At 43.2% G+C, this 15,230-nt stretch overlaps 1 protein-coding gene across 1 annotated transcript in view; it reads left to right on the top strand.

Annotated features, from left to right (window-relative positions):
* LOC116980481 overlaps positions 1–15,230 on the top strand; it is a 105,141-nt gene that overhangs the window by 85,467 nt on the left and 4,444 nt on the right. Inside the window, exon 11 of the mRNA XM_033032749.1 lies at positions 14,163–14,366. Within this exon, the coding sequence (XP_032888640.1) occupies positions 14,163–14,366 (204 nt within the window). The remainder of the gene's footprint in view (positions 1–14,162; positions 14,367–15,230) is intronic.

Genomic DNA, 15,230 nt, shown 5'->3' on the forward strand with positions numbered 1-15,230 from the left:
AAAAGCAATTACAGCATGTCAGGACATTGCAGTTTCATTATATTACTGGATTCACAACGTACACTGTTGGAACCAAACAGCCATCCAGAACATCCACGGGTCATGCCAACAGAAAAGCTTCTCTCTCAGTGTACAGCTGGAATATAATCGAGTCATGCAAATCGGTATCCAGGTCCCAGGAAGGAGAGACAGTATTTTTGTTTCAAGACAATTGCCTCTGCAAAACTTGCTTGAAGACAAAGGCTGATTTCAGGAATGGTTATTCAAATTCAAAGCATAGCCATTTCAGCTATAACTAATGATAACCTTACATAAGCTTCAGTAGTAAGCAGTGCTTAGAAAGGTTGAGCTCCAAAATCTGATAGCTGTTTTTCCCACTATAAGGGGAAAATAAGGCCTTACATTCCTGTATAAATTAAGGTCATCTTACACTATTGTCCTGCCAGAGTCTCCCTCAGTAATTTTGCAGTACAAAGAGTCATAACAGTGATGGAGGTGAAGGCTCACTTATCATCAAGACTTTGGCAGGACAGATAATGGTGCATTAGTTGTTGCTATGGAAACAATTCTGCAGCCAGGAAGACTACCAGAGCACACATTAAGCTAAGTGCAGACTGAGCTGTCCGTCTGCACACAATCAATGGTTCAAAAATTGTTCTCTGTTCTATTTCAATTACTATCAATGCTACTGTATTCTGTAATTCAAAAACTCTCCAGATGAAGGTCAAGTAAAATGGTGTGCACAGCCTGAAAGTTGACTGTCTCGTATGTGTTCTATTGCCGATTAGGGCTCTCCATCAACATGATGGCTAACCTACCCAAAGGAAAGGTTGAAAGAAGCACTGATGTTGTTGAAGCTCTATTTCATAGCTCTCTGCACCCAGTTTTCAGCATGACATAGACAGATAGAAATGACCCTCCACAACTGCAATCTCAGAACACGCAAGAGTGGATCTAATTGTACTAATTCCCTGTTGGTGAATTTATATAACCATAATGTCCTGCTTTGTCATATTCTAAACTTGTGATGCAACAGTGTAGAGTCATTTTCCTCGTGAATATGGATAATAAATTCGTCAACACCTAGCTTAGGGAGCTTGCCTTGTTCCGATAGATCATGCACAGAACCATTCATAATCGAACCTTCTATGGTCCAAACCTCATGCTTTGGAGTTGAGGAAGAAACCAGTCCACAGATGGTAAGTTCCTGCTCTTCTATTGTAAGTTTCAGTTGCTCCTGCTCCTTCTCGCTAATTCAAACTCAAGCCCACTATCTGAATCCACCCAAACACACAGAACTGAGTCGGGTTTATGATAGTGTCACAAGATGATTTGAATTGATGGATTAATATTGTAGTAATTGGATGCGTGGTTTAGCTCTTGTGGCAGGGCCCCAGAAGCAACCAAGGAACATATACACTGCAATAGGCAAGGTATATCAAGGCCATTGTGCTGTAGGTGTTTATCAGTATAACATAGAATTGACAGCACAGTTACAAAAACAAATAAAGCTTCAGATGTGTACAAGTTTACAAAGGGAGGGGGGCCAGAAATGTTCGAATGAGGATTTTCAAATATTGTTCTTATACTAGGGTATTATGAAAAAACAACACCTTTTTGATCACAGTCTGGAATCACTGAGGAAGAACAGAAACCTAAAATGGAAAATAGTGCACAATATTTATTTTAATTTCTTACTCGCAGAATAATGGGAGATCAGATAGCCTCTTTAGAAAGGGGGTTAAAAAAATAAGTTCAGGATACCTATATCTGAATGAACAGTAATAGATTTAAAGATCTTGAATCAACTACAGGGCCAAGCATGAAATATTTTCATACAATCTTTAAAAATTGTTTTTCAGACCCACGCAATTTGTTTTGATAAACATGACTACAAAATTGTCGGATTTATTTGCCTTTTGCTTTCCCAGAAGGAATAAGGGCCAGGTTTTGGTGCATATTATTAATCAGAATGTACATAGTCATACAGCCTGGAAACAGGCCCTACGGCAAAACATGCCCATGCCGACCATGTTTGGCCCATATCCCTCTAAATTTGTCCGAACCATGTACCTGTCCAAATGTCTTTTAAATGTTGTTCTAGTACTCTGGCATCCCTTCTTTGAACCCCCCCCCCCCCCCCCCCCCACAGTGGGGCGGGAGGGGGGGGGGGTCGAAGAACGGATGATATAAAGTGAAATAATCTTTCACTTACGAAGAAGTCTACAGCTATGTGGATGGTAAACATCTATTTTTTTCTCATTTTCAGTACTATACTGACAATCCAGTTCTCACTATGTACATGATTCTTTTCGAAGAGTACAAACCGACAGCAACTTAAGGTTTTCATTCACTGAACTTGTGAGTGAATGTTGGTGATAACCTGGGTGATTTGCAACACTAGGAGAACCTTGCATTGGTACAAATTAAACCTTTTCATTAATGACTTGTTCTATTGGTGATTGTAAGGGCCAGAGGTATTGCTACTGAATAATGGGAATTCCAACCTTGTTCTCTGCTATTCAGAGATAGTTGCAGTGTTTTGACAATCACTGTTCAACAGTTTTACCAAAAAATAAAATTTACTTAGAATTTAGGATATAACTCTTGTTGAAGTTTCTTTTCAACTGACATTTTCTCTCCATTTTGGAGCATTTTTATCATTTTTACAAGACTGCTATTCCTCTCGAGAGGTCTATGCTCCAGACTCAATAATTGATGGTTCTGTTTATAATCATTGTTGATGTTAGTGTGGTTTGTGCTCTTCCTGTATATGATGACAAAATATTTAGTAGTTTCAATTTTTATTACACGGTTAGCAATTTTTGTTGAGTTTTCAGCTCGTAAATTTGTTCTGTAAAATTTCTGCCAGTTCCTTGTTTAAAAGTATGTAAAGCACAGAAAGGCCTTTGCTCTGACTAATGGTTATGATCAGTGTTTTTTGCTTCACTGCAGCCAACGGTCTAAAGACCAGACTTCAAAGGCTCAAGAAATTCATTAGACCGAGGATAAGTGTAGAAAGAACAAACGTAGCAATGCCAAAATGTCATTTCACCTGTCGTTTTTCCATAACAGAATAATTGTTGGATGAGAATCAGACAATATGCTGTGATATGTGACATCTTTATGATTTCCAGATTTCCCAGAGTAGTTCTGCTTTCATTGTGCAGATGAAGATTAGCCCAGCCGTTCATGCTTAATAGTCAGTGCTTTGGAGAAGGGCTGGGAAGAGGAGATTCATTGCGCAATCCCAGTTAAGATCATCTCGTCTTCCAAGGCATCAATCTAAAGAGTCTTGGTGAGGCGGGAGTCCAGGCAATCATTTTTGATGCCAACTTTTGTCTCGCCATCTGTGCATTAGGATGAAAAGTCTCAGTTTGAATTGTTTATGATTGAGGTACAAATGTTCTTGCTGCCTAGTTGACCCTTTGATCCTGCTTTGATTTATTCCCTCGAGTTGAGGTCGGCTTTGTGTCTCAGTGACTGGTCTTAACTAAACTACTAACACTTGTAACATTTCCTGGTGTGACCATCTGATTTCAGGATTTCTTGTGCACAGTCTGGAGAGTTGTGATAATGCTCAGTTTGACTTGTTTACTCTCTCATTCATTTTATAGGTACATTATTAATATTGTTCTTGCTTTCCTATTGGTAATTAGTTTTTGCCAGCCCGCACCCAATTCATACCTGGTCTACAATTCCCAATAGAGGCGATCTGCTTTTTTCAACAATGTTTCACTGCACTATTCTCTTTGTTTCTTTACTGCTTTGCAAGAATTTGTATATGCTTGTAATGCAGTTAAACTAATTCCAGCTGCAAACTTGGCAAGGTAGATCTGATATTTGGATATCTCCCGTTCAAGAACACCATGTCAAGCAATAATGGACTTTAGATGCTTTGTTGGATTAGATAGTTGCATGTGATATCTTTATGTTTTCCACATTTTTCCTCAGTAAATCAGTTGCTACATTCCGGCATGATTTCTCTGGTATCACTGAAGAAATCAACGGAACCCTGTAGTAAAATTTACACCAGGTATCACAGCTGGTGTCAACCGAGGTTCAGTGCTGTCGACAACATCACTCTTGCCTCTAAGTCAGAAGCTTGTAGGTTCAAGTTCAACTCCAGAAACCTGAGCTGCAGTGCTGAATGAGTGCAGATTGTTTAGTTGAAATGTTAAACCAAGGTTCCATCTGTGCTGTATTTTGAAATGAACACAGGTGTTATCCCTCATATCCTGACCTATATTTTACTTATCATGAAGGAGGCCATTCAACTCCTCATGTCAATACTGCCTCCCTTATTTCCCTGCATGGTGCGCTGACAACAACCTGGCCCTTAACTCCAAGAAGACCAAGGAGCTCATTGTAGACTTCAGGAAGTCCAGGGGCGGCACGCACACCCCCATCCACATTAACGGGACGGAGGTGGAACGTGTTTCTAGCTTCAGGTTCCTGGGAGTCAACATCTCCGATGACCTCTCTTGGACCCACAATACCTCAACTCTGATCAAGAAGGCTCACCAGCGTCTCTTCTTCCTGAGGAGACTGAAGAAGGTCCATCTGTCTCCTCAGATCCTGGTGAACTTCTACCGCTGCACCATCGAGATGCATCCTTACCAACTGCATCACAGTATGGTATGGCAACTGCTCTGTCTCCGACCGGAAGGCATTGCAGAGGGTGGTGAAAATTGCCCAACGCATCACCGGTTCCTCGCTCCCCTCCATTGAGTCTGTCCAAAGCAAGCGTTGTCTGCGGAGGGCGCTCAGCATCGCCAAGGACTGCTCTCACCCCAACCATGGACTGTTTACCCTCCTACCATCCGGGAGGCGCTACAGGTCTCTCCGTTGCCGAACCAGCAGGTCCAGGAACAGCTTCTTCCCGGCGGCTGTCACTCTACTCAACAACGTACCTCGGTGACTGCCAATCACCCCCCCACCCCCCGGACACTTATTATCACTTATTATTATTTATTTAAATAATTTGCTATGTCGCTCTTCCAGGGAGATGCTAAATGCATTTCGTTGTCTCTGTACTGTACACTGACAATGACAATTAAAATTGAATCTGAATCTGAATCTGAATCTCAGGTGCCCTTTGATTATGAGAGTCACTTAGTTACAGTGGCTTGTTAACTGCCTGGCACATCTTTGGGATGTAGGAACAAACTGGAGCGCCCAGCAGAAACCCACATAGCAAGCATGTAAGGTCTGGATTGATCCCAGGAACAATGATGCAGTATCACTAACTACTACACCACTGTGCTAGCCAAGCGTATTATTATTGACAAGATTTAATCGTGAAATTGACTGGCATATTTCCTACATTAGAAAAGCAACTATACAAGGTATTTTAAAGAATTTTGTGACACTTAATTGTGACACATAATTGTTAGTTTTATCTTAAAAGTGTGCATGTATTATTGATCTGATCGTCAGTATTTGTATTGCCTTGCTTTGAGTTTTGGCTGTGTGCCTGACCCGAGAAAAGTAAAAATCAATATAAAGTGTGGTGCACAATTTCATGAGCACATTTATCCGCAAGCCAGACAAGATCCTTTGTGGTTAGCCATATTTCTTTTCATCTTGTTCAAATTCAATATACTAGTAACTTAAAATAGACCTTTTATGGTCATGTAATTTTTTTAAAGTGTAATTGGGGCTGAAAGAGAATTCAGCAGTTTGCATGAAATATTTCTGTTCAAGTACAGAGGGTCAGGAGCAGTGATCCCTCAAATTGACCACTGCCACTGATTTACATACAGTACTGAGATGAATCAGGATCCTAACTCTGAAACCACAAACTCTCTTCGGTTTTGAGGATAGTATTATCTCCTTGAAACTGACAACAGATGAGTGTGTGGAATGAGCTGCCAGAAAAGATAGTTGAGGCATTCAATAACATTTAAATAGGCACTTGGACAATTACAAGGAAAGGAAATGTTAGAGAGATATGGGACAAATGCAGGCAAATGTACAAACTTAGATGGATCATCTTTGTCAGCATGCATGAATTGGGCTGAAGGGCTTGTTTCCATGCTATATGACTCTATGACACTACTAGGTGGAGATTGTAAATCCATGGATGTTGACTGATGGCTTTGTCCATCCAGTTAAGGGCCTGTCCCACTTATGTGTCCTTGGCACGGTAATTACGCGTGGTCGCGTTGAGGCGCACGGGTATAGTATGGTCGCGCGGGGCCGGTCCCACTTAGAAGCGCGGAGGGTTATGTAGCTGTGCGCGACATCGCGCGGGGCTCCGAAATTTTTGTAGTGAACGAAATCTTCGCGCGCCAACGGCCTGTCACGGAACTGACGCACAAAGTGGGACAAGCCCAAGACCTTGTCGCGACGCAATGTCTCACCTCCAACAGCAGCAGAAGCTGGCAAACGATCGTCAAACTCGGCCTGGGGCTCACGGCCGTTGCGGATCCGGATCCACCCCCAATTCTACTCCCAGAGCGGGGCCAAGAAAATTGAAGATAGACACAAAATGCAGGAGTAACTCAGCGGTACCGGCAGCATCTCTGGAGAGAAGCAATGGGTGACGTTTTGGGTCAAGACCCTTCTTTTCAGACTGAAGAAGAGTCTCGACACGAAACGTCATCCATTGCTTCTCTCCAGAGATGCTGCCGGGCCCGCTGAGTTACTCCAGCTTTGCGTCCATCTTCAAGGGACGTCACGCGCTCCAGACGGATGTGCGTACGCATGTAATCGCGCCCGACCTTCGCGGGACCGTCCCGGCTCAACGCGACCACGAGGTCGCGTAATTTGCGTGCTAAGGACACGTAAGTGGGACTGGCCCTTTAATGATAACATTATCTTTGTGTTTTTGCAGTGTATTTTCTGGTCATTACAGGACCTCTGATCAAGGGCAATCTTGGGCTGTAGGTCTTTCTTGGGCATGTAGGAATCTGGTTTCACACACAATGCTTCATTTCTGTTTATGTTAATTTTAGTGTGGATGCCTGATTGTCAAACACTACCCAGTTCTCTAATCCTTAGATAATGTCTGTATTATAGACCCATGCACTGGCAGCAGCCTCTGCCTACAGCCTGTCTGTCATTTCTATCTTTTTTTAAATTTTCAGTTAGTCCAAAGTCTGTTTTAGGGGGAAACTTTTACTTTTCTATGTGGGGGAGGGGGGCAGGGTAAGGGGGAAACCGTTTCCCAGTCTCTTTCTGGCGGGGACGCGACTATTTCTCCGAGTCGCGTCCTCGCCCCCCACCTCGCGGCCTACCAGCTGGATCGGAGCGGCCTTTCCTGCCGGGGACCGATTACCGGACCAGGGCTGCTACAGCGGCGGGACAGCGCTGGATTCACCGCGGAGCGGGCGATGCCCACCTGGGTCGCCGTTTGGAGCTCCGGAGCGTTGAGCCGTTGCTCCAACATCGTGGAGCTCTGGTGCGGAGAGCTTCCAACGCGGGCGGCGCTGAACAACATCGTGGAGTTCTGGGGCGCCTTGCAGAGGGTCTACAGCAGCAGTCTCCACCCGGCGCGACCTGCGGACTTTGGAAGCCGCCGACTCCGGTAGGAGGGGGCCGACTCTGGTGTCCACGCCGCTGAGGACGTCCCGCAGCCCCGACGTCGGACTTGAATCACCCCGGCGAGCGGTCCTGGACATCGGGCCGCCCGTAGCTGCAACTGCGGAGGGCTTGGGGAGGCCCTGACCACGGGGAACAGTGGAGGAAGAGACTGACTTTGGTGCCTTCCCACACAGTGGGGAAACTCTGATTCTGCTGTGTGGGGATGTTTTATGTTAAATTCTATAGTGTGTTGTGTCCTTTATTTTTATTGTATGGCTGTATGGGAATTTCATTTCACTGTGCCATCTGGCACATGTGACAATTAAATGTATCTTGAATCTTGAATGTCTCAGCATCTGGTTGGTTGCAATCAGTGCAATTGTGTCAGAGCAGTTTCACAATGTAAGCACTTACCCACAGGATCCTAAACCTCACTTTGATAGATGTGGCTACTGAGGTAACACATATATTCAATGATTACCCAGGTCCATCTGACTTTGTTGGTTTTTGGTGGATCATATGCAAAGTCCACAACAGGATTATGAAGCACTTAAGGCTTCTCAATGTTACATTGGAAATCAGCTGTGATATGCTTGTGTAATGTGCTCCAATGTGGACCAGAGGTCATCCCGAGTATGCAGTCATCACCTTTATGTAGGTCAGTAATTAATATCCAGTGTTCATTTAGAAGTGAAATTAAAAAGATTGGTGCAACATCCATCACTTCACTTTTGGATGTCAATTCAATCACTGGGAATGCATTCTGTACTGAGGGGAAAGAATGACCGGTTGATAGATGGAGGAGAAACTATGTTCAACCAGAACGAAGAACTACAATAGTCGTCTGCGTACAAGGGGCCCACATGAGATAAAGTGCCTGTGACAATGTCAGGTGAGGGAAGTAGCTGGAGGTGTACCTTTCTTTGGAAAGGAAAACCTGTAATGGACAGACCTGAATTGTTGCTGTGGCAAGTGCATCCCTTCTTAGCTAAAAGAAGTCGAAAACTACATGCAATACTACAAAATGCAGTCTCGCCAAGGCCATACACACTTGCAATAAGACTCCCTTACTCCAGTAATAAACCCTCTCATAATGGAAATAAAACACCAATGGTGACTGAAAGCAAAAAAGTTTTATTCTTGCAGAAGAATAATACAACACAATTTATTTTTGCCATAAACCAGTACTTCGAGAGTTACTATCATTCCATTCAAGGACTTTGCAGCAGTGAATCTGTTTTAAGTTCTATGCTGCATCTGTTTATCGCCATCATGAAAAAAATAGTTTGGAAGTAGTTCAAAGGTTTCAGGATTAAAAAAAATAAGAACAGTCTAAAATGTCCTTGATGCTTGCACCAAATCAGATGAATAACTCATTTAGTAACAGGTCACTTTGGAAAAAGATTCAAGTTGATAATGTAGATGCTTGTAGTGTGTAAGTGTTTCAATCAAATAAGGCAGCCCATCATGAATATTGTTTTATCACAGCTGCTCTGTGTATTACCTTAAAATAGCTCCTTGGCCCTATTTCCCACATAATACCCTTCCATTTAAGAATGTAATGATTCAACAGGGTCTCTGGTAATTTATCTGATGGGTCATTCTGTACATATGGGTCTCAACACACAGTGCAGGTAGCATAACTTAAACAATGACTTACCTGACATAATTCATGTTTCCAGAACAACACATGAGCTGTTCTTCTGCTGATACTTTTATCTATGCCTTTGTTATATTTTACCTTTTCAACACCTGGATGGACACCCTCATTTGTACACCCTGTAAATTTGATGTTATCCTACACTGTGCTGCCTGTATCCTACCTTGTACAATTCATTTATCACTCCTGCACTTGCTGACATTTGTAACCCTGTATCTTGTTCCTCCCTGAACTTAAATGCTGCACCTTTGACAATCTTGCTTCCCAGGTCTTAAGCTCTAACCATCTCCTTAGCTCTTCTCTATTTTCTCCTATGACATTTATCATAATATACTTATTTGATAAAACCTTTTGTAATCTGCCCCTGCTCAATCGCAAATGTAACGTTCTTGTCTACTGCCTTGTGATGTTTTGATAGACAAATGGAAAATTATTGTGACTTCCACTTTTTGTCAGTGGTGTCAGAAACTTCATTTCCTTTCCATATTTTGAAAACTTAGAGCAATCATATTAGCACTTTACTTTTAGATCACCTTCGGCCCCAGAAGTGGTACAACAGGCACAGGGTTTTGTCTCTATTGCAAGCTTCTGCAAAGTGCAGCAATTCATAGATCTGCTTGGCAGCCTCCTGTCAGATGAAATGTGTAGGAAGGAACTGTAGATGCTGGTATAAAACGAAAATAGACACAAAAAGCTAGAGTAGCTCAGTGTGTCAGACAGCATCTCTGGAGAAAAGGAATAGGTGATGTTTCGGGTCTCGACTTGCATCTACACGATTAGTTTTGATGTGCTTGTTGGTCTCTTATTATTGCATATGGAGTTAATTATTGTCCTTTGCATAAGTCTGTGTAATCGGTTTGGATAGTGCTTTGGGCTTTGGGTTTTCTTGGTTGAGCATGTATCCTGGTGTTATAGCACAAGTACTTTGTGTTGTAATTGTAATTTACTATATATCTACACTCCTAGATCCCCCTGTGCTACAACACTCCACAGGGCCGTACTGTTCACTGTGAAGCAAAGATCCTATAGCTCCGCTATAGCATAACTTAATTTATAGTTATGCTATAGCTCCGCTATAGGATCTTTGGTCCTGCCCTAGTTTCACTTCCCAAAATGCAACTCCTCACACTTATTTGCATTAAGCTCCTCTAGACATTCCTCAAACACTAGCCCAGCTGATCAAGAGCCAGCTGTAAATTTTGATAACCATCTTCACTATCTAAGATACTACCCACTTTTGTGTCATCTACAAACTTACAAATCATGCTTTGTACATTCTCATCCACTAAGTAACCATAATAGTGCAAAAAAAAAAATCCAAAATTCATAGTGCAACCAAAGACACAGTCCATAGAAGATTATAGTTGCTTAGGTTAATGTTGTGTAGTATTCAAGAACCTGATGGTTGCTGGGAAGAAGCTGTTCTGGAACCGGGTGGTCACAGTTTTCGGGCTCTTGTGTTTTCTTCCCGAAGGTGGAAGTGAAATGAGGGCGGGCCAAGGTGGTGTGGGTCTTTCATGGTACTTGCTGTCTTTCTAGTTTGCATCTCCTATAGATCCCATCGATGGTGGGGAGGTCAGTAGCTGTGATGACCTGGCAGTATTTATCACCATCTGTAGTCTTCATTCCTGGACTTTCAAGTTGCCAAACCAGGCTGTGATGCACCCAATCAGCATGCTCTCTACTGTATACCTGTAGAAATTCAATAGAGTATCCGTCAACATACCAAATGTCCTCAATCTGCTAAACTGAGTTTTCTTTGTGATGATATGCTGAGCCTAAGACAGATCTTTAGAAATATGCATGCCCAGTAACTTGTAGTTGTTCACTCTCTCCACCACCATCCCGTCGATGATGACTGATTTGTGGATCCTCAGTTTTCCCCTCCTCAAGTCGACAATCGGCTTCTTCGTCTTGCTAACATTGAGAGCAAGAGTGTTGTTTTGGCACCATCCAATCAAAATTTTCAATCTCCTTCCTGTAATCTGGCTCATCATTACCAATTATTCAGAGGGCGGTGGAGGCAGGTTCTCTGGATGCTTCCAAGAGAGAGCTAGATAGGGCTCCTAAAAATAGCGGAGTCAGGGGATATGGGGAGAAGGCAGGAACGGGGTACTGATTGGGGATGATCAGCCATGATCACATTGAATGGTGGTGCTGGCTTGAAGGGCCAAATGGCCTACTCCTGCACCTATTGTCTTATTGTCTTTCAACAATGGTGGTATGGTCACGAATTTAAAGACCCAAGAAGGGTCTCGACTCGAAACATCACCCATTCCTTCTCTCCAGAGATGCTGCCTGACCTGCTGAGTGACTCCAGCATTTTGTGTCTACCTTTGATTTAAACCAGCATCTGCAGTTCTTTCCTACACGTCACGAATGTAAAGGTGGCATTGGAGCCATGTCTCGCTACACCGTCACGGGTATAGAGTTGCGCTTGTGCTGATACGATCGAGGAGGAAGAGTTGTTGCCAATCATATTAATTATAGCCAAGGATCCAATTACATAGGGATAACTGGGGGCTCAGTTCCCAGAGCTTGATGATAACTTTGTAGGGAAGATGGTATTTAACAACAGGCTGAAGTCGAACAACGGCCTTATGTACGTGTTAGATTGAGAGAGAGCATAAACCAAGCTAAATATCGTTAGCTACAAGAACTTCAACACATCAATAGGAACAATGTGACGAAACTAACAATGAACGTAGATATGCATGGGGAAACCTACCATCACTATTCTGTGAACCTTGCAATTGATGTTGCAATCTTTCCATTGCAGGAAATATTTTGAAAATTTCCAATGCAGTGATCCACACGTATTCCCTGAGGTAGAGCTGATGAGAATCTACTTTGTTTTTAATCAAGATAGCTATACTTGATCGTCAAACACTCAATGCATGTAATATGATCTATTCCCACCAGTGACATTGCTTGCTTTGAATACTCAAGTGTTGTGAGAAAACTGACAAGCATTATCAACAAGGTTCTCATGGTGAGAATGTCAGGTCAATAAATGTATGACATCAGGAAAAAGAAATAAAAAAAGTGATGAGAAAATAAGTTCAACCTGAAAATATACATATTTTGCTGAACAAATGCCTTGAAATGCAACTGAATTACTGGTACATTAGACGAAGCAGACCACAAAGAAATATTAAGGACACAAAGTCTCTAGCAATAGATGTGCTTTTGGTGATTACATTGAACATTCATGCCGTTGTTGACCTCTGGTGAATAATCAATATTAACAATTCATCAATCATGAAAGCATAACTATAATATTTATAACATTAACTAGACCAAGTGGGACCCGTTGGGTCCCATCCCCTCAACGCACGGTTGCCGGGGGGGGGGGGGGGGGGGGGCTGCGGCGTCACACACACTAACCACCCCCCACCCACACACACACTAACCACTCCCCTTGATATTGTATTACTATTATTAATTCGCTCCTTTTACCCCATCCCCGCCCTATCCACTCACGCATAGCCCCCAACTCGCAGGCGCATCTAGAGAGGGAGAGGAAGGGGGTAGAGAGAGAGGGGCAGAGACAGAGAGAGAGGGGCAGTGGCAGAGAGAGAGAGGGGTAGAGACAGAGAGGGGCAGAGACAGAGAGAGGGGCAGAGGCAGAGAGAGGGGCAGAGAGACGGGGATAGAGCGGAGGTGGAGAGAGGAGAGGCCGGGGGGTGAGGAGGGGGGGAGAGGAGGAGGGGGGAGAGGAGGAGGGGGGGAGGGGAGCGGTGCGGCCAGCCGGCCAGCCGGCAAGCGGGGTGGGCGGCCGGGGAGCGGGCGTAAACCAACGGACTGCGAGTTCGGCGGCTTCAGTCCAGGGCCCAACTTGCTCTTTCTGCGTCTTTTGAATAACGGGGGGGGGGGGGGGGGGATGGTAGTGGTCGGGGTGGGGGGTGATGTCACTCGCAGCACGAGCAAGACGGCGCGCGGAGCAGAGCCATTGTAATGTGAACAGCGAAGGACAATCATTTTTAAATTGAAAGCTCTGTCAGATTTTTGAACATTTTCAGTAATAACTCGAGAAATAGAGCCTTAAATTTTCAGATAATGCGATTTTGGACTCCACGGGAAAAATCTCTACCTGAATATGTAAAAACTTTACCGTTACCGTGTCATTTTTTTGCGAAGATGTGATTACACACAAATAAATACACATCCAAGATCATAGTTTTATAAGTATAGAGATAATGCCTCAAAGTAACATCAGATTTATCTAATAGATATTCTCCTTAACTAACCTAGATCATTTTTGATGAAGGAATGCCAGATTATCCATGCAAGAAATATTGTTATTATTGGGTTTCTTGATAGTAGTTTTACATTTTCATAATTAATCTGCCTGTAAATCTATAAATGAGGAAGCCTTGCCAGAATAACATGGACATCTAGCACCTGGAGCTAACACTGACACAGTCCCATGAGGGTGAAAGAAATAGGATATATTGATACGGGAAATGAAGTAAGTTGGATATAAACACTGGACCATGAATACCAGCATAGACATCAGTCCTAAAGACACATTTCTGTGTTGTTATCACTATGTAATTGCTGTACTAATATCCTGATATCACGTATAAACACCATCATCCATGGACATGTTAGTCACATATTGGCCACATAGAAACGCAATGCCCTCTGTATGAATTTGAGGGTAACATTCCAAAAATGCATTAAACTGGTAAACTGATCTTATATTTGTAGTTCTCAATCATCCATACAAAAGAAGATTTCAGATGGATTATTTCAGATTTATCTTTAAAATAATCCAGCCATATAAGATGACCAAAATAATCAAGTTCGGTGGTATATGTCAATTAAAATAGAACAATGAATCAACAATACAATTCAATTATTTCCTTATTATTGTGTGTAGAAAATGTTATTGGGGAATGTTTCACGTTCAATATTTCCCTTTCGTGTTCACAATGTGATTGATGACATGTAATCTATCTTTTCATACTAGAGTGCCTCGGTAGATCTGACCGGAAAGTGGAGTTGCCAGCCTCTGTGATCCATCTTGCCAAGCAGAGGACACGACCTGAATTGGCAGCTCGTTTCCTCATCAGACATCTCTTCCCAGACAGCATTCTTCTCAGGAGTAACGTGTATGGAGCAATTCGGAAAGGAAAAGCTCCTCTAGACTGTAATAAGATAAATGCTGTTAGAGGTGAGCTACACTTGACCAATTTTGATATCCAGTTCAGCGCAGCTTTTTAAATTGGGGATAATTTGGATTATTGTGTATAAAATTAATACAGTATAGTGATATTCATATAAAGTTTATTCATTATGGTTTAAATGAATTATATGAAATAAACCAGAGAATTTTCAAAGAGCCTTCTGTATAATAATGCCAACTGTAGTTCTCAACTACACAAATCTTTTGCAATGTTTAATATTGTGAAGGATATGGTTAAAGGAAGCCTCTTTACACTGTGCGATATTGACCTTCTTGAGCACTGTAAAGGGCCTGTCCCACTTACGTGTCCTTGGCACGCAAATTACGCGACGTCGTGGTCGCGTTAAGGCGCACGGGCATCGTATGGCCGCGCGGGGCCGGTCCCACTTAGAAGCACGGAGGGGTATGTAGTTGTGCGCGACATCGCGTGGGGCTCCGAAATGTTTGTAGTGAACGAAATCTTTGTGCGCCAACGGCCTGTCGCAAACGATCGTCGAACTTGGCCTGGGGCTCACGGACGTAGTGGTCCGGATCCGCCCCCACTCCTACTCCCAGAGCGGGGCCAAGAAAATTGAAGATAGACACAAAATGCAGGAGTAACTCAGCGGGACCGGCAGCATCTCTGGAGAGGAGCAATGGGTGACGTTTCGGGTCAAGACCCTTTTCAGACTGAAGAAGAGTCTCAACCTGAAACATCATCCATTCCTTCTCTCCAGAGATGCTGCCGGTCCCGCTGAGTTACTCCTGCTTTGTGTCCATCTTCAAATGGCGTCACGCGCTCCAGACGGCTGTGCGTATGCATGTAAACGCGCCCGGCCTTCGCGGGACAGTCTCGGCTCAACGCGACCACAA

Source organism: Amblyraja radiata, chromosome 14 (genome assembly GCF_010909765.2).
Source record: "Amblyraja radiata isolate CabotCenter1 chromosome 14, sAmbRad1.1.pri, whole genome shotgun sequence".
Classification (NCBI taxonomy): domain Eukaryota; kingdom Metazoa; phylum Chordata; class Chondrichthyes; order Rajiformes; family Rajidae; genus Amblyraja; species Amblyraja radiata.